Raw genomic sequence first — 23,683 nt, forward strand, 5'->3', positions numbered from 1 at the left:
ACTATCTGTAATCACCAGGTATTGTTCTGTGATTTATAAATGCGAGAGGTTTGAGGATTTCTTGACATTCACCTGTTGTAAAATTGTTTACAATTGTAAAGGGCAAAGAGGGGGGAAGAATTCCTGAAATGTGTACAAGAGTGTGTTTCCAGCCCAACAAGGAAGGAAACAGTGCTGGATCAAATTGGCAGGCCTACAGCAGATGCATTCTTATGAGGGGGAAAGAGCATCCATAGCTAGAGCACCCTTGATGACTAAAGACAGATTAAAATGAAACAGAAAAGACAGGCTTATGACAAATGTAAGGTTCATGATACAGTAGAGAACCAGGCTGAATACAGAAAGTAGAGATCAAAAAAAGGATGAATAGGAGAATAGTTTGGCAGCTAACATAAAAGGGAACCCAAAAGTCTTTTATAAACAAATAGTAAAAAGGGTAGGCCCTATTGGGGACAAAAAGATCTTCTTTGAGGCAGAGGGCATGGGCTGAGGTACTAACTGAATATTTCACATCCATCTTCACTAGAAGAGGATGTTGCCATTGCAGCAGTAAGGAAGGTAGTAGTGATATTGGACAGGATAAATAGATAACAAGGAGGTAATTAAAAGATTGGCAGTACTCAAAAGTAGAAAAAAGTCACCTGGTCCAAATGGGATGCATCCTAGGTTAATGAGGGCAGTAAGGGCAGAAATTCTAGAGGCTCTGGCCACAATCTTCCAATCCTCCTTAGATATGGGGATGGTGCCAGAGGACTGCAAATGTTACACTCCTGTTCAAATAAGGAAATAAACCTGGCAATTACAGGCCAATCAGCCTATCAGTGTTGGGGACACTGAAGCAATAATCCAGGTCAAAATGAATTGGCACTTGGAAAAGTATAGGCTAATAAATGAAGGTCGCATGGATTTGTTAAATGAAAATCACGTTTGACTAACTTGATTTCAGTTCTTTGATGAAGTAACAGTGGGTTGATGTGTATATGGATTTTCAAAAGGCATTTGATAAAGTACCACATAATAGACTTGATCGCAAAATTAAAGCAACAGTGGTAGAGTGGATACAAAATTGGCTAGGGGACAGAAAGCAGAAAGTAGTGGAGAATGGTTGTTTTCCAGAGTGGCAAGAAGTATATAGTGGTATTCCCCAGGGGTCAGGATAATGACCACTGCTCTTTTTAGGAACAGGAGTAGGCTATTCAGCCCCTTATGCCTGCTCTGCCATTTGATAAGATCATGGCTGATCTGTGATCTAACTCCATATACCTGCCTTTGGCCCATATCCCTTAATACCTTTGGTTGCCAAAAAGCTATATCTCACATTTAAATTTAGCAATTGAGCTAGTATCAATTGCCTGAACTTGGGTGCAATTTCAAAGTTTGCAGATAAAAAGCTCAAATGTAGTAAACAATGTTGATGATTGTAGACTCATGGCTAAGGTGAGACCATGTGGAGTCAGGGGACTGGGAGCAGAATGGATAGCAAGCTGGCTACAAAACAAAGTAGGGGTGCAGGGTAGTTACCTCAGACTGGCAAAAGGTGGGAAGTGGTTTACCACAGGGATTGGTGCTGGGACCATTGTTCAATTCCCAATATCCAAATTGTTAATGTAAAATTAGAAGTACAATTTCAAAATCTGCAGACAAGCCAAATTTTTTTTGGGGTTGTATAATTTATACAAAAACAAATGCATCAAAATGCAAGAGAACATTGCAGAATGGGCCATGTAATTGGTAAATGAATTTCAATTCAGGCAAGTGTGAGGTGCATTTTTGTAGGAAGCTATAGAGCTTGGATAAGAGTCAGAACGGGATAGAGGAGCAAAGGGATCTAGGGGTATAGATACACAAAGTAGCAACACTGGTTAATGAAAAAAGCAAAAAAAGCTTGAGGATTCATTGTGTGTGATAGATTTGAAAAGCAAACAAGTTAAGCTTGTATAGAACCTTGGTTAGACCTCACAGAATGTCACTTGGTTCTGGTCTCCATATTGTAGAAAGGATGCAAAAAAGATTCACAAGAATGACACCAGAACTAAGGGGATATCCTCATCAGGAAAGGCTGCAGATATTTTCTCTAGAAAAAAAGGCTGAGGGGTGACCTGATAGAGGTTGTTAAGATAATTAAAAGGTTTGATATGGTAGACAGAAAATGTTTCCATTTGTTAGGAGTGTCCAAAACTAGAAGTCATAAATATAATATAGTCACTAATAAATCCAAGAGAAACCTCTTTACCCAAAGATTGGTAAGAATATGGATTGCACTTCCACAAGGAGTAGTTGAGGCAAATAGCATAAGAGGCACTTAAGGGGAAGCTAGATAAGCACACGAAGGAATAGAAGGGTAGGATAAATGGGTTAGAGGAGGCTCGTGTGGAGCATAAACACCAGTTGGGCTGAATGACCTGTTCCTGTGCTGTAGTTTTGATGCAACTGACTTCAGTAGGACAGAGACTGGTGAAGTAGGCAGACAACATTTAATGCAGAGAAGTGTGAAGCAATTCATTTTGGCAGGAAGAATGAAGAGAGGCAATATAAACTAAAAAATACAATTTTAAAGGGGGTGCAGGAACAGAGACCTGGGTGTTTGGGGTGGGGACAGTGCACTGTCACAAAACTTTGAAGGCAGAACAAGTTAAGATTGTTAAAAGATCCTGGGTTTTATTAAAAGGCATAGAGTACAAAAGCAAGGAAGTTATGCTAAACCTTTATAAAACACTGGTTAGGCCTCAGCTGGAGTATGGTGTTCAATTCTGGTTACCACACTTTAGGAAGGACGTCAAGGCCTTAGAGAGGGTGCAGAAGAATTTACTAGAATAAGTAATAGTACCAAGGACAAGGGACTTCAGTTATGTCGAGAGACTGGAGAAGCTGAAATATGTTGATCTAGCCAAACCCCTACCATTTAGACAGACTACAAAGTTAGAAACATTTTAAATGCCTTAGGAGGAAGGAAGGAAAAAATGCATTTAAAACAGCAAAGACATGGAGTGTTTGTATCCTTGGAATAGAACAATGAATTCAGGGATTGTGATGTCTGCAATCTATTGTGCTCAACAGGACAAACAGCTCAAGGATTGGTTAGCACCATCCAAAACTAAGTTGGAGCAACAAGGCAGTGAACACTGTCTTAACACTTAGACTTAAATGTAGGGGGCATGATTAAGACATTTGCAGATGATACAAAAATTGGCCATGTGGTTGATAGCAAGGAAGGAAGATGTCCATGAGTTGGTCAGAAAAGTGGCAAATGGAATTCAATCTAGAAAAAAAGTAATGTATTTGGGGAGGGCAAACAAGGCAAGGGAATACACAATAAATGGGAGGATTGTGAGGTGTAGAGGAAGTGAGGGACCTTGGAGTGCATGTCCAAAGATCCCTGAAGGTAGATAAGGTGGTTAAAAAGGCATACTTTTCTTTATTAGTTGAAGTATGAATACAAGAGCAGGGAGGTTATACTTTAGAACTGTATAAAACACTAGTTAGGCCACAGCTAGAGTACTGGGTACTGTTCTGGCCACATTACAGGTAAGATGTAATTGCACTAGAGGGTGCAGAGGAGATTTAAGAGGATGTTGCCAGGTCTGTAGAATTTTAGCTATGAGGAAAGATTGAATAGGCTGGAGTTGTTTTCTTTGGAAAAGGAGGCTGAGGAGAGACATAATTGATGTACAAAATTATGAGCAGCCTAGATGGAAAGGCCCTATTTCCCTTAGCAGAGGAGGGAGTGACCAGGGGGCATAGATTTAAAAAAATAATTGTTAGAAGGATTAGAGGGGAGTTGAGAAATGTTTTCACCCAGAGGGTGGTGGGGATCTGGAACTCATTGCCTGAAAGAATGTGACAGAAATTCTAGCCACATTTAAAAAGGACTTCGATATGCACTTCAAGGCTACAGACTAAGCTGGAAAGTGGGATTAGGCCAGATAGCTTTTTAAAAAAAAAGTCAGCACAGACACAATGGGCTGCATGGCCTCCTTCTGTGCCGTAAATTTCAATGAACGGCCCATCAGCAACCTCAGCACCAAATAAGGGCACATTTCATGGATGCCCATTCTCCGGCCAAGATGTTATGGAACAATAAGGATAAGACTTTCTGCACCACACAATTGGGATAATATTATTAACTATAAATCAGCCTTCATCCAAAGTTACATTAAGCAGCAAGAACATTCTGATGAGGTCTAAAGAGGTCACCTACAATCAAGTAATTTGTTTTCTTGATGTACATTACCTTATAAGTATCTAGAAGAAGCTCAGAACATAAAGTCTGCAGTTCCTCCTGCCAATTCTTAATGGCCTCCTTTAACTGTTGTTTCATAAGTTCCTCTTCATGAATCATTTGATCTAGAAGTTCCTATCAGAAAATGTGTTATTATTCAAACAAAAAGGGTGGTCTTAGTTTAGTGGTTCTCTCTTACAGAGCAATAATACAAAGTGCTCATTAGGAGTAGTTGGATCATGGAAAAAAGCTTAGACTTGATGGGCCAAATGGCATATTTCTGTACACAGTTACATAATTATGACAAGCTACAGCAAGTCTGAAACACTACTTTTCTAGTCAACCTACTTTTAAATTCTTTACTGCAGCAAATGACTAACAGTTCTCTTGCTGTCAACTGCAGTTATAAAGATAACTTGTTCTGGCAGCTTCCCATGCTCCAGTTCTACTGGCCATCTGCTTACAAATCACCTGGTTATCAAACAGGGGAAGTAGTGCTGTTCTCTGAAACAAATGCACTATAAAAGCACATAGAATAGCATGTTGTGTTGCTACTTTACATTGTAAAAACAGGATAAAATTGTGAAAACTTAGTTTTACTTTAGCAATGAAAGATGACCAAGGACCAAAGGATAGATTATTTTGTACAAGCACGTGAGAAAACTATGCATAAGCAAGCAGCAATTTCAGTTAACTACAAGCAGCAGGCATTTGCTGAATGGCACCAGATTAATGTAATTTGAATTCAGTGCAAGGTTTTTGGAGAATTCATACATTTTGGTTAATGGGATACCCAGACATTATATTTAATGAATCATGGATAAACCAGACTAACAATTTGCATTTATATAGCACCTTTAATATAGTAAAACAACTCAAGGTGCTTCACAAGAGCATAATCAGACAAAAATTGACACTATCCTAGAGTACCAGCTTCTGGTCTTGTTGACACTATCAAGTCAAAAAGCAGTGGTTTAACCTCAACTGTAAAATGCAAGCTCACACAGAGGCGGTTAAGTCAATTTAAAAAAACAATTGGTTCATGGGATGTGGGCGTCACTGGCGGAATCAGCATTTATTGCCCATCCCTAATTGCCCTTGAGAAGGTGGTGGTAAGCCACCTTCTTGACAGACAGACAGAGGTCCCCTATGGGAAACACCAGTGCATCACTGGAGGGGCAAGAAATGCAGTGTTCATGTCATCAGACTCAGACACATTTTTCTTATTCAACCTTTTAGTGCTAATATCCTAAATAAGACTGACAACACTAGTCCAGTCATCTTAAACAGTTTTAAAATTACAACACCTAGATAAGGTGTGCTAGTTCCTAGAAATTGAGACTGTTTCATGTAAAACACTATAAACCTACAGCACCATAGCTGATTTAACATTCACCTCTACATCCCAAAATATGTTACACCATTTACCCAGTTAACTCCATATACCACCATCTTCCTAGTAGTTCCTCCAATAAGATGGACAATAACATTTCCCTTAAATATTTTTAAAAATTACCATTATATACATCTTTACAGATCCCATCCGCTCAAGCCGCTTCTCTTCTTGAATGCCAATACAATCCCAGACATCCTGGAGCTTCATCATCTTAATGTTCAGAAGATGACTTATTGATGAAGCAAGAACTTCACTGGAATAAATGTGCATAAACAATAGAATAGTTTCCAAGGAGTTTTCATTTTCCAAAGTTAATTACCACCATATTCTTTATTCAGTTTCTGAGAACCACTTTCACAGCTTAACAGAGACCAAGTTCAAAATATCTAAATGCAAAACAATTTTTGAAAGCTACATTAGAATGTTGAAATGTTCTATAACCTCTCCTTAAGATAAGCAAACTTACCACATGGTATTTTTAAAAAATTGGACTGCAGCTGCTGGTTATGGTTCAGCTGTTGCTATTTACAGCTCCTCTAGACCAATCTTTTGTTTCTTAAACTGTCCTATTACAACCCTCCTTGCCTTACACAATCATCCCTTTTATAATTTAATCACTCCTGCCCACCACATGTGATAACAAACCCTTTTGTTCTTACCACCCCCCATCTGTACCTGTACTTTAATATGTTCCAGGTCTGACGAAAGGTCTTTGACCTGAAAGGTTAACGGTTTCTTTCTCACTTGTTGAGCTCCTCCAGCATTTTCTGGTTTTTTTTTCAGATTTCCAGCATTCGCAGTATTTTACTTTTGATACCACATGGAAATTGCTCCAACTAATAAAACAGTACACGTACTTTTCCAAAACATATGGAGGGAAAGAACGAGCTACCCCAAACGACATTTTAAAAATAAAAACACCACCAGCTCTACTACATTTTTAAAACAACAAACCCACCTTTTCCTCGCCATTGTTTAAGTCAGAAAAATACAGCAAAACAAGAAGTTCAAACGGTTCCACTAACCCACCGCAAGCAGCTTCAAATTTAAATCCAACCGACCGCGCACGAGCATTGAAATCATTGGTTAGCGCGGTCCAATAGGAGGAAGGGGCAAAAAAAGATAGCCAATCAAAAGTGGACTTCCGAGTTGCGCGGGCGCCAGGTCCCTGAGGTCTCGTGACAGCGCTGTGCGTTAGTTGATGGTTAAGGGAAGGGTTTTTTGGTTGGACGGGAAATGCTCCGTGTGCAGTAAAATACGCAAATTATAATCAGCGTGAAAGCTGTTATTTTTAAATGGTGTAAAGGTATGGTAGAAACATAGCATTGACACGCTTGGGATAATGAATTATTGATTAAGAGGCCCGGGTCAAGGGAGACACCTTTAATGCCGGAACCAACGAGGACAAAAGGATAAATGAATAAGCAATGTATGCAGCAAAGTTCATCCATTTTATTATCAGCAACAGTACTTAAATTCATTTAGAGGCGTGAAATACAAGGAATACGTTCAAAACAATACCCGATCAAGGCGTTCCCTCTAAATACCCAGTGAGGCTGGTGCGAAGACGTAGGAACTTCTTCCATTTGTTATTATACCTTCATCATGAATCCCGGGTTTGTTGCTCTTACGAGCGCTTTGCTGCACTGCACAATGCAGCGTTCCTCGTCTGCACACCCACAACAGCATGGATCTCAATCTTATTCAATAGTAGTGGATGCATCTAAACCGCAAAGAGAGCTGAAGCAATTCTGGAGGAGTACAGGATTTTGGTAGGTTTTTAAAATATTATTTTACCATCAGGAAATGTTAAGAGTTTTTAATCAAAAGGAAGTGAAATATTGCACGCCCATTTGAACACGTGGGAGGTGTTTTGTCAGAATCATATAAATAGTTCAAACTTAAACCAACAGTAGCACATTTCCAGTGGTTTTTTGCTTACACTTAGTGTCAGATCTGGAATATGTTTGAGTCATTTAGCTGCAAAGCTGTCCTGTGTCTGTTAGAACATAAGGTTCTAAAAGGTCAACTCCAAGCGATTGCAGCTATTTATAAAGTGGTGAGATCAATCACTTGTCTGGTCTTTATAACGTTGCCCTTTTTGCAGAATGGGGAGGAGTGAGATCATGGCTTGAGTTCAGATATTTTCTTTGCTGATGACAGTTCTTTGAATAAGCTTAAGCTTTCACATTGTGAGATACAGATAAGTGAGGAAAGAAAATGGACTTTCATTTGGAAAGACAGACTTCTGTGCCCCTGATTTTAACTTCCCACCCGCACGCCCCCTTCCCCCCCGGCAGAAACCGGGCAGTTAAAATGAGGGCATCGACTTACCCCTTCTGCTCCCTTCCCGAGGTTAACCTGCTCTTTTCAGCAGTCGAGCTGGACACCTGACTCAAGCTGGTGGGTTCTTGTTTAAATATGCAGATGATATCATTGGGACCAGATCTGCAATTTTAATTGAAGGTCTTGAGTGGGGAGCCATGATGACATCCCTGTCAGGAACTGGATCATGGAACAGAAGGGCCCAGGCAGGTAAGTTTTAAAATTTTATTTTCGGTCTCCTTCTGGGCCAGGAGGAGCAGGAGTGCTCCTCCGGGCGCTGCAATGAAGCCTTGGCCCAGGCTTTACCCCAGCACTTAACTGACGAGAGTGGGACCAGTGTCCTCGCAGAAAGGATACATTGGGCTGTGGATAGGACTTTAAACCAGTAAGACGGTGGGAGGGATCTGGTGAAAATTACATAAGTCTGAAGATAAAAGAAATAGGAGATGATCGTAAAGGTAAGGAATAAGGGTGACATAAACAGTCAGGGAACAAATACAATTATAGAGCATAAGTGCAAAATGACTGTTAAAAATAAAGTGAGGGGAACAATTATTAAAAACATTAAATTGCCTGTACAACAATGTGCACAGCATCAGAAACAAAACTGGAACTGAAGGCAATAATTCATAACGAGGAGCTAGATGTATTAGGGATAACTGAAACATGGCTACATAAAGAACAGGACTGGTATTTAAATATAATGTATTTAGAAAGGATAGGGAAGGAAAAAGCCGGGGTGGGGGGGGGAAGCTGTACTAATTAGAGACAACATAATGTCAGTAGAAAAAAAGGACTTAACTAACATTAAAATAGAAACAATCCATATGGATTGAGACAAAGGAGAAGAAGGGATCGGTCACATTAATAGGTATATCCTACAGACCACCAGGGAAGTGGGGAAGAAATAAGTCAGCAAATCTATGAAATGAGTTAAAAAAACATTGAATAATAATCATGGGAGATTTCAACGACCTCCAAATAAACTGGCAAGAAGAGGTAGGGAAAAGGGACTGGAGTTTTTACGGTGTGTATAGGATTCCTTTCTTACCCAGTATGTGAGAAGCCCAACAAGAGAGGAATCACTGCTGGATCTAGTAATGGCAAATGAACCAGAGCAGATAAGAGAAGTAAGTGTAGGGGAACATCTAGGAAATAGTGATCATAACATAAAGTTTAAAATAATGACTGAGAAAGACATAAGTAAGACAAAGACCAAAGAATTGGAAAAGAGCTAATTTGGAGGGGATGGGAATGGAATTAGGGCATGTAAACTGGAAAAAAAAATTGACAGACAGATAGAACAGCAGTGGGAAATATTTTAAGAGGTGATCAATAGAGTTCATGAGAAATATATTCCTCTTAAAAAAAAACAAGAACAGACTAGCCAATAATGAAACACCATAGATGAATAAAGAGATAAGGGTAAAATTGAAACTAAAGAAAAAGGCATACATTAAGTACATAGACAATAAAGGAGAGGATGACAAAAGGGAATACAAAGAGGTCAAGAAAGAAGTCAAAAACAATTAGGAAAGCAAAGAGGAACTATTAAATTATCAAGGGATCTAGAAAGAAATAGTAAAGTATTCTACAGACACATGAATAACAAAAGAAAAATCAGGATAGGGATAGGGCCACTAAGGGATGCACAAGGTAAACTCACAGGTAATGACCAGCGAAATGGCTGAAATACTGAATAGTTACTTTGCCTCAGTATTTACTAGGAAGACTAACTCGGTGGGCATGACATTAGAAGAAGAGATCAAAAAAGGTATGAAGACATTTAAGATAGAAAAGGGGGAGATAATTGATAAACTAATCAAATTTAGAGAGGATAAAACCCCAGGCCTGGATGGATTGCATCTGAGCATATTAAAAGAAGTTAGGGAAGAGATAGCAGAGGCACTATTGCATATATATATAAAAATTCATTAGAAAAAGGAATATTGCCAGAGGACTGACGGACAGCTAATGTGATTCCTATATTTAAAAAGGGAGGTAGAACAAGTCCAGGACACTATAGACCAATTAGCTTAATGTTGGTGATAGGAAAGATAATGGAATCTTTACTCAAAGATGTAATAGAAAAACATCTAGAAAATGAAAATATAATAGAGTGTCAGCATGAGTTTCAAAAGGTAAAGCCATGCTTGACCAACCTTATTGAATTCTTTGAAGAAGTAACAGAAAGAGTAGACAAAGGTAATGAAGTAGATGTAATATATTTGGATTTTCAAAAGGCCTTTGATAAAGTACTGCATTGCAGACTCATGACTAAGGTCAGAGCATGTGGAGTCGGGACAGGTTGCAGAATGGATAGCAAGCTGGCTGCAAAACAGAAAAGAGAGAGTAGGGGTTAAGGGTAGCTACTCAGACTGGCGAAAGGTGGGAAGTGGTGTTCCACAGGGATTGGTGCTAGGGCCACAGCTGCTCACAATTTACATCAACGATTTGGACTTGGGAATCGGAAGTACAATTTCAAAATTTGCGGACGATACCAAATTGGTGGGTGTAATCAATACAAAGGAAGAATGCGACAAAATACAAGAAGACAGCAACAAACTTGCAGAATGGGCGTGAAATTGACATGAATTTCAATATAGATAAGTGTGAGGTGGTGCATTTTGGTAGGAAGAATAAGGAGGCCACATCCTGCTTGGATAATAAGAGCCTAAATGGGGTACAGAAACACAGATCACTAAAAGTAGCGACACAGGTTAATAAGGCCATAAAAAGGCAAACAAAGCACTGGAGTTCATTTCTGGAGGGATAAAATTGAAAAGCAGAGAAGTTATGTTAAGCTTGTATAGAACCTTGGTTAAATCACACCTGGAGTACTGTACACAGTTCTTGGTCTCCATGTTATAAAAAGGATATAGAGAAGATGCAAAAAAGATTCACAAGGATGATACGAGAACTGAGAGGATATACTTATCAGGAAAGGCTGAATGGGCTGGGGCTCTTTTCTCTAGAAAAGAGAAGGCTGAGGGGTGACCTGATGGAGGTCTTTAAGATAACGTAGAGGAAATGTTTCCACTTGTGAGGGAGTCCAAAACTAGAGGTCATAAATATAAGATAGTCACTAATAAATCCAATAGGGCATTCCGGAGAAACTTCTTTACCCAAAGAGTGGTAAAAATGTGGAACGCACTACCACAAGTAGTAGTTGAGGCAAACATCAATAACGATTTAGGGGGAAGCTAGATAAGCACACATGAGAGAAAGGAGTAGACGCGTAGGCTGAATGGGTTCGATGAAGCAGGGTGGAAGGTGACTCACGTGGAGCATAAACACTGGCATGGACCTATTGGGCTGAATGGCGTGTTTCTGTGCTGTACATTCTTTGTAACTCTATGACTGCTGGGGACTGATCCCGCGGGATCCCGGCTGCGACCTCCTTTGATAAAGTCCCACATAAGAGGTTAGTGTGCAAAATTAAAGCACATGGGATTGTTGGTAATACACTGGCATGGATTGAAAATTGGTTAACAGACAGGAAACAGAGAGCAGGAATAAATGGGTCTATTTCGGGGTGGCTGGAAGTGACTGGTGGGATACCACAGGGATCATTCACAATACATATCCATGATTTGGATGAGGGAACCAAATGTAATATTTCCAAGTTTGCTGACAACACAAAACTAGGTGGGATCGTGAGTTGTGAGGAGGATGCAAAGAAGCTTCAAGACGATTTAGACAAGTTGAGTGAGTGGGCAAATACATGGCAGATGCAGTATAATGTGGATAAATGTGAAGTTATCCACTTCGGAAGGAAAAACAGAAAGGCAGAGTATTACTTAAATAGTGATAGATTGGGAAACGTTGATGTACAAAGGGACCTGGGTGATGTACACCAGTCACTGAAAGCAAACATGCAGATGCAGCAAGCAGTTTTTTTTTTATTCGTTCATGGGATGTGGGCGTTGCTGGCGAGACCACCATTCATTGCCCATCCCTAATTGCCCTTGAGAAGGTGGTGGTGAGTCGCCTTCTTGAACTGCAGCAGCCCGTGTGGTGAAGGTTCTCCCACAGTGCTGTTAGGAAGGGAGTTCCAGGATTTTGACCCAGCGACGATGAAGGAACGGCGATATATTTCCAAGTCGGGATGGTGTGTGACTTGGAGGGGAATGTGCAGGTGGTGTTGTTCCCATGTGCCTGCTGCCCATGTCCTTCTAGGTGGTAGAGGTTGCGGGTTTGGGAGGTGCTGTCGAAGAAGCCTTGGTGCATTGCTGCAGTGCATCCTGTAGATGGTACACACTGCAGCCACAGTGCACCGGTGGTGAAGGGAGTGAATGTTTAGGGTGGTGGATGGGGTGCCATTCAAGCGGGCTGCTTTGTCCTGGATGGTGTTGAGCTTCTTGAGTGTTGTTGGAGCGACACTCATTCAGGCAAGTGGAGAGTATTCCATCACACTCCTGACTTGTGCCTTGTAGATGGTGGAAAGGCTTTGGGGAGTCAGGAGGTGAGTTACTCGCCGCAGAATACCCAGCCTCTGACCTGCTCTTGTAGCCACAATATTTATATGGCTGGTCCAGTTAAGTTTCTGGTCAATGGTGACCCCCAGGATGTTGAGGGTGGGGGATTCGGCGATGGTAATGCCATTGAATGTCAGGAGGAGGTATTTAGACTCTCACTTGTTGGAGATGGTCATTGCCTGGCACTTGTCTGGCGCGAATGTTACTTGCCACTTATGAGCCCAAGCCTGGATGTTGTCCAGGTCTTGCTGCATGTGGGCACGGACTGCTTCATTATCTGAGGGGTTGCGAATGGAACTGAACACTGTGCAATCTTCAGCGAACATCCCCATTTCTGACCTTATGATGGAGGGAAGGTCATTGATGAAGCAGCTAAAGATGGTTGGGCCTCGGACACTGCCCTGATGAACTCCTGCAACAGTGTCCTGGGGCTGAGACGATTGGCCTCCAACAACCACTACCATCTTCCTTTGTGCTAGGTATGATTTTAGCCACTGGAGAGTTTTCCCCCTGATTCCCATTGACTTCAATTTTACTAGGGCTCCTTGGTGCCACACTTGGTCAAATGCTGCCATGATGTCAAGAGCAGTCACTCTCACCTCACCTCTAGAATTCAGCTCTTTTGTCCATGTTTGGACCAAGGCTGTAATGAGGTCTGGAGCCGAGTGGTCCTGGAGGAATCCTAACTGAGCTTCAGTGAGCAGGTTATTGGTGAGTAAGTGCCACTTGATAGCACTGTCGACGACACCTTCCATTACTTTGCTGATGATTGAGAGTAGACTGATGGGGCGGTAATTGGCCGGATTGGATTTGTCCTGCTTTTTGTGGACAGGACATACCTGGGCAATTTTCCACATTGTCTGGTAGATGCCAGTGTTGTAGCTGTACTGGATGCAGGGAGGATGTTTCCCCTGGCTGGGGGGTCCAGAACAAGGGGTCACAGTCTCAGGGGTAGGACATTTAGGACTGAGATGAGGAGAGATTTCTTCACTCAGAGTGAACCTGTGGAATTCTCTACCACAGAAGGCTGTGGAGGCCAAGTCACTGAATATATTTAGGAAGGAGCCAGATAGATTTCTAGACACAAAAGGCATCAAGGGGTATGGGGAGAGAGCGGGAATATGGTATTGAGATAGAGGATCAGCCATGATCATATTGAATGGCGGAGCAGGCTCGAAGGGCCTACTCCTGCTCCTATTTTCTATGTTTCTATGTAAGAATCTGGAAATAAAAAGCTGGCAGCAGTAAAAATGACCATGAAGCTGTAGTATTGTCATAAAAACCCAACTGATTCACTAATGCACTTTTATGAAGGAAACCTGCCATCCTTACCCCGTTGGGCCTATAAGTGATTCCAGCTTACACCAATGTGGTCAACTCATAACAGCCCTCTGAAGTGGCCTAAGAAGCCACTATGTTGTGTCACACTGCTCCGGCTTGAAAAGGTGGTCCACTACCACCTTCTCAGGTCAACTAAGGATGAGCAGTAAATGCCGGCAGCAACGTCGACATCTTGGGAATTAATTTTAAAAAACAGTAGCATAATGGTTATGTTACTGGACTAGTATTCATGGAATCAATCATAGAAAGTTCCGGCACGGAAGGAGGCCATTCAGCTGGCCGAGAAAGAGCTAACTGAACGTACTGAGCTTGAATAAAGGAGACTATAATGGTATGAGAGCAGAATTGATTAAAGTGGACTGGGAAAATAGATTAAAGGGTAAGACGGTACATGAACAGTGGTGTTCATTTAAGGAGTTATTTTACAACTTTCAAAAAAAAAATATTCCACTGAGGAAAAAAGGGTGTAAAAGAAATGACAGCCATCCGTGGCTAAGTAAAGAAATTAAGGATAGTATCCAACTAATAACAAGGACATATAAGGTAGCCAAACTTAGTGGGAGGATAGAAGATTGGGAAGTCTTCAAAAGACAGCAAAAAGTAACTAAAGGATCGATTAAGAAAGGGAAGATAGATTATGAAAATAAATTAGCAAAAAATATAAAAACAGATCGCAAGAGTTTCTATAGTTATATAAAAAGAAAAAGGGTGGCTAAGGCAAACGTAGGTCCCTTAGAGGATAAGACCGGGAAATTAATGGTGGGAAACATGGAGATGGCAAAAATGCTGAACATATATTTTGTTTCAGTCTTTACGGTAGAGGACACTAAGAATATCCCAACACTGGACAAACAGGGGGCTCTAGGCGGGGGGAGGAGCTAAATACGATTAAAATTACTAAGGAATTGGTACTCAGTAAATTAATGGGACTCGAGGCGGATAAATCCCCTGGACCTGATGGCTTCCATCCTAGGGTCTTGAGGGAAGTGGCAGTAGGGATTGTGGATGCTTTGGTAATAATTTTCCAAAATTCTCTGGACTCGGCAAAGGTCTCGGCAGATTGGAAAACTGCTAATGTAACACCCTTATTTAAAAAGGGTAGTAGGCAGAAGGCTGGAAATTATAGACCAGTTAGCCTAACATCTGTGGTGGGTAAACTTTTGGAGTATATTATTAGAGACAGTAGCGGAATATTTGGATAAACATAATTTAATAGGACAAAGTTAGCATGGCTTTACGAAGGGGAAGTCATGTCTGACAAATTTGCTTGAGTTCTTTGAGGGCATAACGTACAGGGTGGATAAAGGGGAACCAGTGGACATAGTGTATTTAGACTTCCAGAAGGCATTCGACAAGGTGCCACATAAAAGATTATTGCTCAAGATAAAGAATCACTGGATTGGGGGTAATATTCTGGCATGGGTGGAGGATTGGTTATCTAACAGGAAGCAGAGAGTTGGGATAGATGGTTCATTCTCGGACTGGCAACCAGTGGCCAGTGGTGTTCCGCAGGGGTCGGTGCTGGGTCCCCAACTCTTTACAATCTATATTAACGATTTGGAGGAGGGGACCGAGTGTAACATATCAAAGTGTGCAGATGATACAAAGATGGGAGGGAAAGTAGAGAGTGAGGAGGACATAAAAAACCTACAAGGGAATATAGACAGGCTGGGTGAGTGGGCGGTGATTTGGCAGATGCAATACAATATTGGAAAATGTGAGGTTATGCACTTTGGCAGGAAAAATCAGAGAGCAAGTTATTATCTTAATTGCAAGAAACTGGAAAGTACTGCAGTACAAAGGGATCTGGGGGTCCTAGTGCAAGAAAATCAAAAAGTTAGTATGCAGGTGCAGCAGGTGATCAAGAAGGCCAGCGGAATGTTGGCTTTTATTGCTAGGTGGATAGAATATAAAAACAGGGAGGTATTGCTGCAGTTATGTAAGGTATTGGTGAGACCGCACCTGGAATACTGCATACAGTTTTGGTGTCCATACTTAAGAAAAGACATACTTGCTCTCAAGGCAGTACAAAGAAGGTTCACTCGGTTAATCCCGGGGATGAGGGGGCGGACATATGAGGAGAGGTTGAGTAGATTGGGACTCTACTCATTGGAGTTCAGAAGAATGAGAGGCGATCTTATTGAAACATATAAGATTGTGAAGGGGCTTGATCGGGTGGATGCGGTAAGGATGTTCCCAAGGATGGGTGAAACTAGAACTAGGGGGGCATATTCTTAGGATGAGGGGCTGCTTTTTCAAAACTGAGATGAGGAGAAACTTCTTCACTCAGAGGGTAGTAGGTCTGTGGAATTTGCTGCCCCAGGAAGCTGTGGAAGCTACATCATTAAATAAATTTAAAACCGAAATCGACAGTTTCCTCGAAGTAAAGGGAATTAGGGGTTACGGGGAGCGGGCAGGAAATTGGACATGAATTTAGATTTGAGGTTAGGATCAGATCAGCCATGATCTTATTGAATGGCGGAGCAGGCTCGAGGGGCCGATTGGCCTACTCCTGCTCCTATTTCTTATGTTCTTATGTTCTAACCAGCTTAATCCCACTTTCCAGCACTTGGTCCATTGCCCTGTAAGTTATGGCATTTCAAGTGCACATCCAAATACTTTTTAAATGAGTTGAGGGTTTCAGGCAGTGCGTTCCAGAGCCTACCACCCTTTGGGTGAAAAAATATTCTCCTTAGCTCCCTTCTAATCATCCTACCAATTACTTTAAATCTATGCTGTCTGGTTATTGACCCCACTGCTAAGGGATATAGGTCCTTCCTATCCACTCTATCTCGGCCCCTCATAATTTTATGCACCTCAATTAAATCACCCCATAGACTTCTCTGTTCCAATGAAAACAACCCCAGCCTATCTAATCTTTCCTCATAGCTAAAATACTCCAGTCCTGGCAACATCTTCGTAAATCTCTTCTGTATCCTCTCCAGTGCAGTCCCATATTTCCTGTAATGTGGTGACCAGAACTGTACATAGTACTCAAGCTGTGGCCTAACTAATGCTTGATACAGTTCTAGCGTAACCACCTTGCTCTTATATTCTATGCTCGGCTAGTAAAGGAAAGTATCCTGTATGCCTTTTTAACCACCTTATCTACCTATCCTGCTACTTTCAGGGATCTGTGGACATGCACTCCAAAGTCCCTCTATTCCTCTATGCTTCTCAGTATCCTCCCATTTATTGTGTATTCCCTTGCTTTGTTTGCCCTCCTCAAATGCAGTACCTCACACTTCTCCGGATTGAATTCCATTTGCCACTTTTCTGCCCACCTGACCAGTCCATTGAGATGTCCCTGCAGTCTACAGCTTTCCTCCTCACTATCAACCACATGGCCATTTTTTGTATCATCTGCAAACTTCTTAATTGTGCCCCTTACATTTAGGTCTAAATCTATTTTAATATATACCACAAAAAGCAAGGGACCAGTTCAGGGGCCTGGACTAATAATCTGGAGATGTGAGTTCAAATCCTGCTGTGGCAGCTGGGGAATTTAAATTCAGTTAATTAAATTTAATAAAATCCGGAATAAAAAGCTAGTATCAGTAATGGTGATCATGAAAATACCATATTGTCGTAAAGACTCATCTGTTCACTAATGTCCTCTAGGGAAGGAAACCTGCTGTCATCGGAACATAGGAACAGGAGTAGGCCATTCAGTCCCTCGTGCCTGCTCCGCAATTTGATAAGATCATGGCTGATCTGTGATCTAGTTCCATATACCTGCCTTTGGCCCATATCCCTTAATACCTTTGGTTGCCAAAAAGCTATCTGTCTCACATTTAAATTTAGCAATTGAGCTAGTATCAGTCGCCGTTTGCGGAAGAGAGTTCCAAACTTCTACCACCCTTTGTGTGTAGAAATGTTTTCTAGTCTCACTCCTGAAAGGACTGGCTCTAATTTTTAGATTGTGCCCCCTACTCCTAGAATCCCCAACCAGCGGAAATAGTTTCTCTCCATCCACCCTATCTGTTCCCCTTAATATCTTATAAACTTCGATCAGATCACCCCTTAATCTTTGAAACTCTAGAGAATACAACCCCAATTTGTGTAATCTCTCCTCTTAACTTAACCCTTGAAGTCTGGGTATCATTCTAGTAAACCTACGCTGCACACCCTCCAAAGCCAATATGTCCTTACTCTGTCTGGCCTATATGTGACTCCAGACCCACAGCAATGTGGTTGATTCTTAACTGCCCTCTGAAATGGCCTAGCAAGCCACTCAGTTGTACAATCCCGCTACAAAAAGACATAATAAGAATAAAACCGGAGGGACTAACCTGGCATCGGACCACCAGGCATCGGATACGACAAAGGCAAACCAAGCCCAGTCGACCCTGCAATGTCCTCCTCGCTAACATCTGGGGACTGGTGCCAAGATTGGGAGAGCTATCCCACAGACTAGTCAAGTAGCAGCCTGACATAGTCATACTCACAGAATCATAACTTTCAGCCAATGTCCCAGACTCCTCCATCACCATCCCTGGGTATGTTCTGTCCCACCGGCAGGTAGTATACAGTCAGGAGGGAGTGGCCCTGGGAGTCCTCAACATTGACTCCAGACCCCATGAAGTCTCATGACATCAGGTCATGGGCAAGGAAACCTCCTGATGATTACCACCTACCACACTACCTCAGTTGATGAATCAGTATTTCTCCATTTGGAGGAAGCACTGAGGGTAGCAAGGGCACAGAATATACCCTGGGTGAGGAACTTTAATGTCCATCACCAAGAGTGGCTTGGTAGCACCACTACTGACTGAGCTGACCGAATCCTGAAGGACATAGCTGCCAGACTGGGCCTGCGGCAGGTGGTGAGAGAACCAACATGAGGGAAAAACCCTCTTAACCTCGTCCTCACCAATCTACCTGTTGCAGATGCATCTGTCCATAATATTATTGGTAGGAGTGACCACTGCACAGTCCTTGTGGAGACAAAATCCAGTCTTCACACTGAGGACACCGTCCATTGTATTGTGTGGCATTACCACTGTGCTAAATGGGATAGATTCAGAACGGATTTAGCAGCTCAAAACTGGGCATCCATGAGGTGCTGTGGGCCATCAGCAGCAGCAGAATTTTATTCCACCACAATTTGTAACCTCATGGCCTGGCATATCCCCCACTCTACCATTACCATCAAGCCAGGGATCAACCCTGGTTCAATGAGGAGTGTAGAAGAGCATGCCAGGAGCAGCACCAAGTGTTCCTAGTAACAAGATGCCAACCTGGAGAAGCTACAACACAGGACTACATACATGCTAAACAGCGGACAGAGCTAAGCGATCCCACAACCAACAGATCAGATCAAAGCTCTGCAGTCCTGCCACATCCAGTCATAAATGGTGGTGGACAATTAAACAACTAACAGGAGGAGACGGCTCCCTGAACATCCCCGTCCTCAATGATGCCGGAGCCCAGCATGTGAGTACAAAAGACAAGGCTGAAGTGTTTGCAACTAACTTCAGCCAGAAGTGCCAAGTGGATGATCCATTTCAGCCTCCTCCCGAGATCCCCACCATCACAGAAGCCAGTCTTCAGCCAATTCAATTCACTCCACGTGATATCAAGAAACAGCTGAGTGCACTGGATACAGTGTAGATGGTACAGGGACTGTGGGCCCTGACAACATCCCGGCTGTCGTACTGAAGACTTGTGCTCCAGAACTAGCCGCTCCTCTAGCCAAGCTGTTCCAGTACAGCTACAACACTATCTACTCGACAAAGTGGAAAATTGCCCAGGCATGTGCTGTCCACAAAAAGCAGGACAAATCCAATCAGGCCAATTACCACCCATCAATCTACGTTCAATCGTCAGCAAAGTTATGGAAGGTGTCGTCGACAGTGCTATCAAGTGGCACTTACTCACCAATAACCTGCTCACCGATACTCAGTTTGGATTCCGCCAGGACCACTCAGCTGCAGACCTCATTACAGCCTTGGTCCAAACATGGACAAAAGTGTTGAATTTCTGGGGTGAGGTGAGATTGACTGCCCTTGACATCAAGGCAGCATTTGACTGAGTGTGGCAACAAGGAGCCATGATCTCTACCACCTAGATGGACAAGGGCAGCAGGCGCATGGGAACACCACCACCTGCAAGAGTGGGTTGCCCTCCAAGTCACACACCATCCTGACTTCGAAATATATCAACATTCCTTCGTCGTCGCTGGGTCAAAATCTTGGAACTCCCTACTTAACAGCACTGTGGGAGTACCTTCACCACACGGACTGCAGTGGTTCAAAAAGGCGGCTCACCACCACCTTCTCCAGGGCGATTAGGGATGGGCAATAAATGCTGGCCTTGCTAGCGATGCCCACATCCCATGAATGAATAAAAAAAATTGTGGAATTCCTTACCTAACACTATTGTGGAAATGCCACCACCACAAGGACTGTAGGCCTAACACTACCTTCTCAAGGCAGCTGATGATGGGCAGCGTTGCCAACATAATGAGAACAATTTTTTAAAAATCACTTTAACCACATTGACTTTGGACGATGATCGCCCCCCCCGCCCCCCGATGACTGCACACTCCCCCACCCCAATGATTGCCATGATGTGGATTGCCTTGAGAAGGTGGTGTTAGGCCTGCAGTCCGTGTGGTGAAGGTACTCCCACAGTGCTGTTAAGTAGGGAGTTCCAAGATTTTGACCCAGCGACGACGAAGGAATGTTGATATATTTCGAAGTCAGGATGGTGTGTGACTTGGAGGGCAACCCCAATGATTGACTGACCCTCCTACCCCTCCCCCCAACTTGCCTCCACCCCACCCACGTTTTCACGGAGGCAGGACGAGGGACGGCCGACCAACCCACTCTTAGGAGGCGGGTCAGTCAGTAAAAGCTTTCAAGGAGGCTGCGGGCCTCCATTTTTACAGATTTTTTGTATTTAACCCCTGGGGGCTGGGATTCCTGGGCCTTCTACTTCACGCCACGTGAGAGGAGGTAAGAAGGCCGGTAACTGCAGTTAAGTGCCTTTCTTGCACTGCTTGTGGGCCAGGCGGAGCAGGAAGGCTTCCTCCAGGCCCAACAAGCCTACCTCCACCGATTGCCCCACCCCCACCACGATCTCCGAACCCTGCGATGACTGACCTCCCCCGCCCCCATGACTGAACCCCTCGATTTCCTCCCCGATGACTGAGCCTTCCGGATGACAACCCCAGATGACTGAACCCCCAATGACCGACCCTCCCAAGTGCCTTTATGGCACAGCTTGTGGGCCCGGAGGAGCAGAAGTGCTTCCCCCAGGCCCAACAAGCCTACCTGCAGTGGCCACCCTCACGATCTCTGATCCGCCCCCCACCTCTCCACAATCTTCGACTCCTGCGATGACCTCCCACCCACCCCCCCACCCCATGACTGAGTCCTCTCATCCCCCCCCGATGACTGACCCCACCCCCCCAATGACCGACCTCCCTGATGACTCCACCCACTTGATGACTGGGCCCTCCCCCACCCTGATGACTAACCAACTCCCCCCCCCGCCCCCCCCCACCAACCAATGACCGAACCCCCCCCCCCCCACCAATGACTGAGACTCTTTTCCCCCCCCACAAATCTAACACTTAACGTTTCACCTCCTTTTCCTTCCTCTTCTCCCGTCTAACTGAGGCCAGCCTATCAATCAGGCCGGCCTATCTGGTGGGAAACTGTCAAAAAAATAAATACACGTCCTTCCCATCAGGAATTTCACCCCTCCCCCTGCCCCCCCCCCCCCGATAAAATCATGCCCATTGCCTCCTGCATTGCCCTGAAGAACAATGATTCCAGGAACAAATTAGTATCAGGAAAGGTGGAGACCAAGGGGCAGGAGATGAGATAGAGGGAATAAGTTAGCGCAGAGAGAACACTGAGTAACGGACAATATGCAGATGGACAAGAGTAATAGCATTATCAGGCCATGTACATGGGAAGGTTAAGAATGCTTTAGTCAGTGCAGGCTTTGTTGTAGTGATGTTACTTGAGAGCAGGGGTGGCCAACCTTTTGAAGATGAAGGCCAAAAAGAGAAATTGTGTACAGTTTTGCACGTTTTCAATATGTTACGTTAGGACATTCACACATATTCTGTATGTAACTACAAGTATACCATGGATGTAATTTTCAAACTTGGACCATAAAACCATAAATATGATCTTTTACATGATTTGTTTCCAACTATCCCCCTTCCCAGCGATGTCCAGGAGATTAATCTTTAATTCCTGGAGAATACAATATAATCCCGGAGGCTTGGCTACGCCTAATCTTTTGTATTATTAAAAGCAGTGCATGGTTGCAACATTCTAATGGTATTGTGCCTATAGGTGGTGCTGCCAGAATAACATTATCTGACTCATTAACTCAAGTACCACCCCTCCACTGATCATTACATTAATGTCAATCAACTGATCGTAAGCCTCTCCTGTGAAACCTCAGTGCAATATATAACATAGTCCACCAGGTGACACTGCAGCAATCATTGCTGTGGGGAACAGCAGAAAGGTTGGTAGAGGTGGATTCGGCTACACCCACTGAATGAGACACAAATACATTTAGAATCACTTTAAAAAATCCAGAAACTGCATTACTAATAATATAAAGGAGAGGATCAACACCCTGGCCTCCCAGCAGGAGACTCTTGAAGAAATGGAGACTGCAATCCTAAATCACAGTTTCCTGCTGAGACATTGAAGCAAAAGCACAGAAGCACTTGGAAGTTTCATATGAAGGAATCTAGGCTCATTGTTTTTCTGGTAGTGGTGGATGGCTGAATTATTAACTGGCGGCCTTGAAGAAAAATTAAATTTTGAAGTCTTTTGCATCCAATTCTCGCGTTGACAGCACAATAAGGGAAAGAAGTATGCTGAGTGCTTAAACGGATGACGAGCTGCTGTGCGGTTGACAAAATAAGCTGAAATGTGAACCCTTCCCTGACCTTCACTGGCAAGAATTTCAGAGTTTCAACCTTGAACATAGAAAGATAGAAACGTAGATATAAGATTAAATGTGAGCGATTTAGGACAGAGAGCAAAAAAACCCTTTTTACACAGAGGGTTGTGAGGCATGAAATTGTAAGAAAAACCCTACTTCCCCTGCTCCACTAAGCATAAATATTGAGATTGGACCCCCAACTCCACATTGCATTTCCCCTTTGTCCACTGAGCAAAGAGAGAACAATCGTTTTCCTCAGCACCGATGCCCCCATTGTTAGATCCTTGAGGGAATCCGCAGGTAAAAGTATGGGGGCAGGAAGATGAGCTATTTCTGGAGATGCTGTGGCTACGATTGGATTGGTTAGAGTGGAACCAAATGAAGGCAGTCCCACTAAGCTGAACAACAGAGGAGAGACATTGTAGGAGGATGGCATGGTTGACTGTTTCAAAGGCTGCAGAGAGGTTGAGGAGGGTTACACCATGTCACAGAGGATGTCATTTGTCACTTTGGTTCAGGGCCATTTCAGTACTGCGGCAAGAGTGGAAACTTGTTAGGAGAAATTCCAACGGGAATTGCGAGAAAGTTGGGCACAGATTTGGGAGGTGATAACATATTCCAGAACTTTGGCGAGGAAACTAGATGCAGGGAGGATGTTCCCGATGGCTGGGGAGTCCAGAACCAGCGGTCACAGTCTCAGGATATGGGGTATGCCATTTAGAACCGAGATGAGGAGAAATTTCTTCACTCAGAGGGTGGTGAACCTGTGGAATTCTCTACCACAGAAGGCAGTGGAGGCCAAGTCATTAGATGTATTCAAGAAGGAGATAGATATATTTCTTAATGCTAATGGGATCAAGGGATATGGGGAAAAAGCGGGAACAGGGTACTGAGCTAGACGACCAGCCATGATCATTTTGAATGGTGGAGCAGGCCCAAAGGGCCGAATGGCCTACTCTTGCTCCTATTTTCTATGTTTCTATGAAAGGGAGGTTGGAGTTG

General features: G+C 43.2%; 2 protein-coding genes across 7 annotated transcripts in view; one reads left to right on the forward strand and one right to left on the reverse strand.

The window, feature by feature from the left end:
* The window catches only part of zgc:86764 (uncharacterized protein LOC797431 homolog), a 37,584-nt gene extending 30,208 nt beyond the window's left edge, over window positions 1-7,376 (reverse strand). For 4 of the 5 annotated variants that reach the window (XM_067992991.1, XM_067992984.1, XM_067993010.1 and 1 more), the window contains exons 1-3: window positions 6,574-6,666; window positions 5,736-5,868; window positions 4,232-4,354 (exon numbers count right to left, since the gene is read on the reverse strand). In XM_067992991.1, the coding sequence (XP_067849092.1) occupies window positions 4,232-4,354; window positions 5,736-5,868; window positions 6,574-6,587 (270 nt within the window). In that variant the 5' untranslated portion in view covers window positions 6,588-6,666. Of the gene's footprint in view, window positions 1-4,231; window positions 4,355-5,735; window positions 5,869-6,573; window positions 6,667-7,213 lie in introns of those variants that run through there. The other variant, XM_067993000.1, reaches the window with a different exon arrangement.
* The window catches only part of idua (alpha-L-iduronidase), a 376,360-nt gene continuing 359,474 nt past the window's right edge, over window positions 6,798-23,683 (forward strand). For both annotated transcript variants that reach the window (XM_067992953.1, XM_067992962.1), the window contains exon 1: window positions 6,798-7,387. In XM_067992953.1, the coding sequence (XP_067849054.1) occupies window positions 7,221-7,387 (167 nt within the window). In that variant the 5' untranslated portion in view covers window positions 6,798-7,220. The remainder of the gene's footprint in view (window positions 7,388-23,683) is intronic.

This window comes from Heptranchias perlo, chromosome 1, assembly GCF_035084215.1.
Source record: "Heptranchias perlo isolate sHepPer1 chromosome 1, sHepPer1.hap1, whole genome shotgun sequence".
Taxonomy (NCBI): domain Eukaryota; kingdom Metazoa; phylum Chordata; class Chondrichthyes; order Hexanchiformes; family Hexanchidae; genus Heptranchias; species Heptranchias perlo.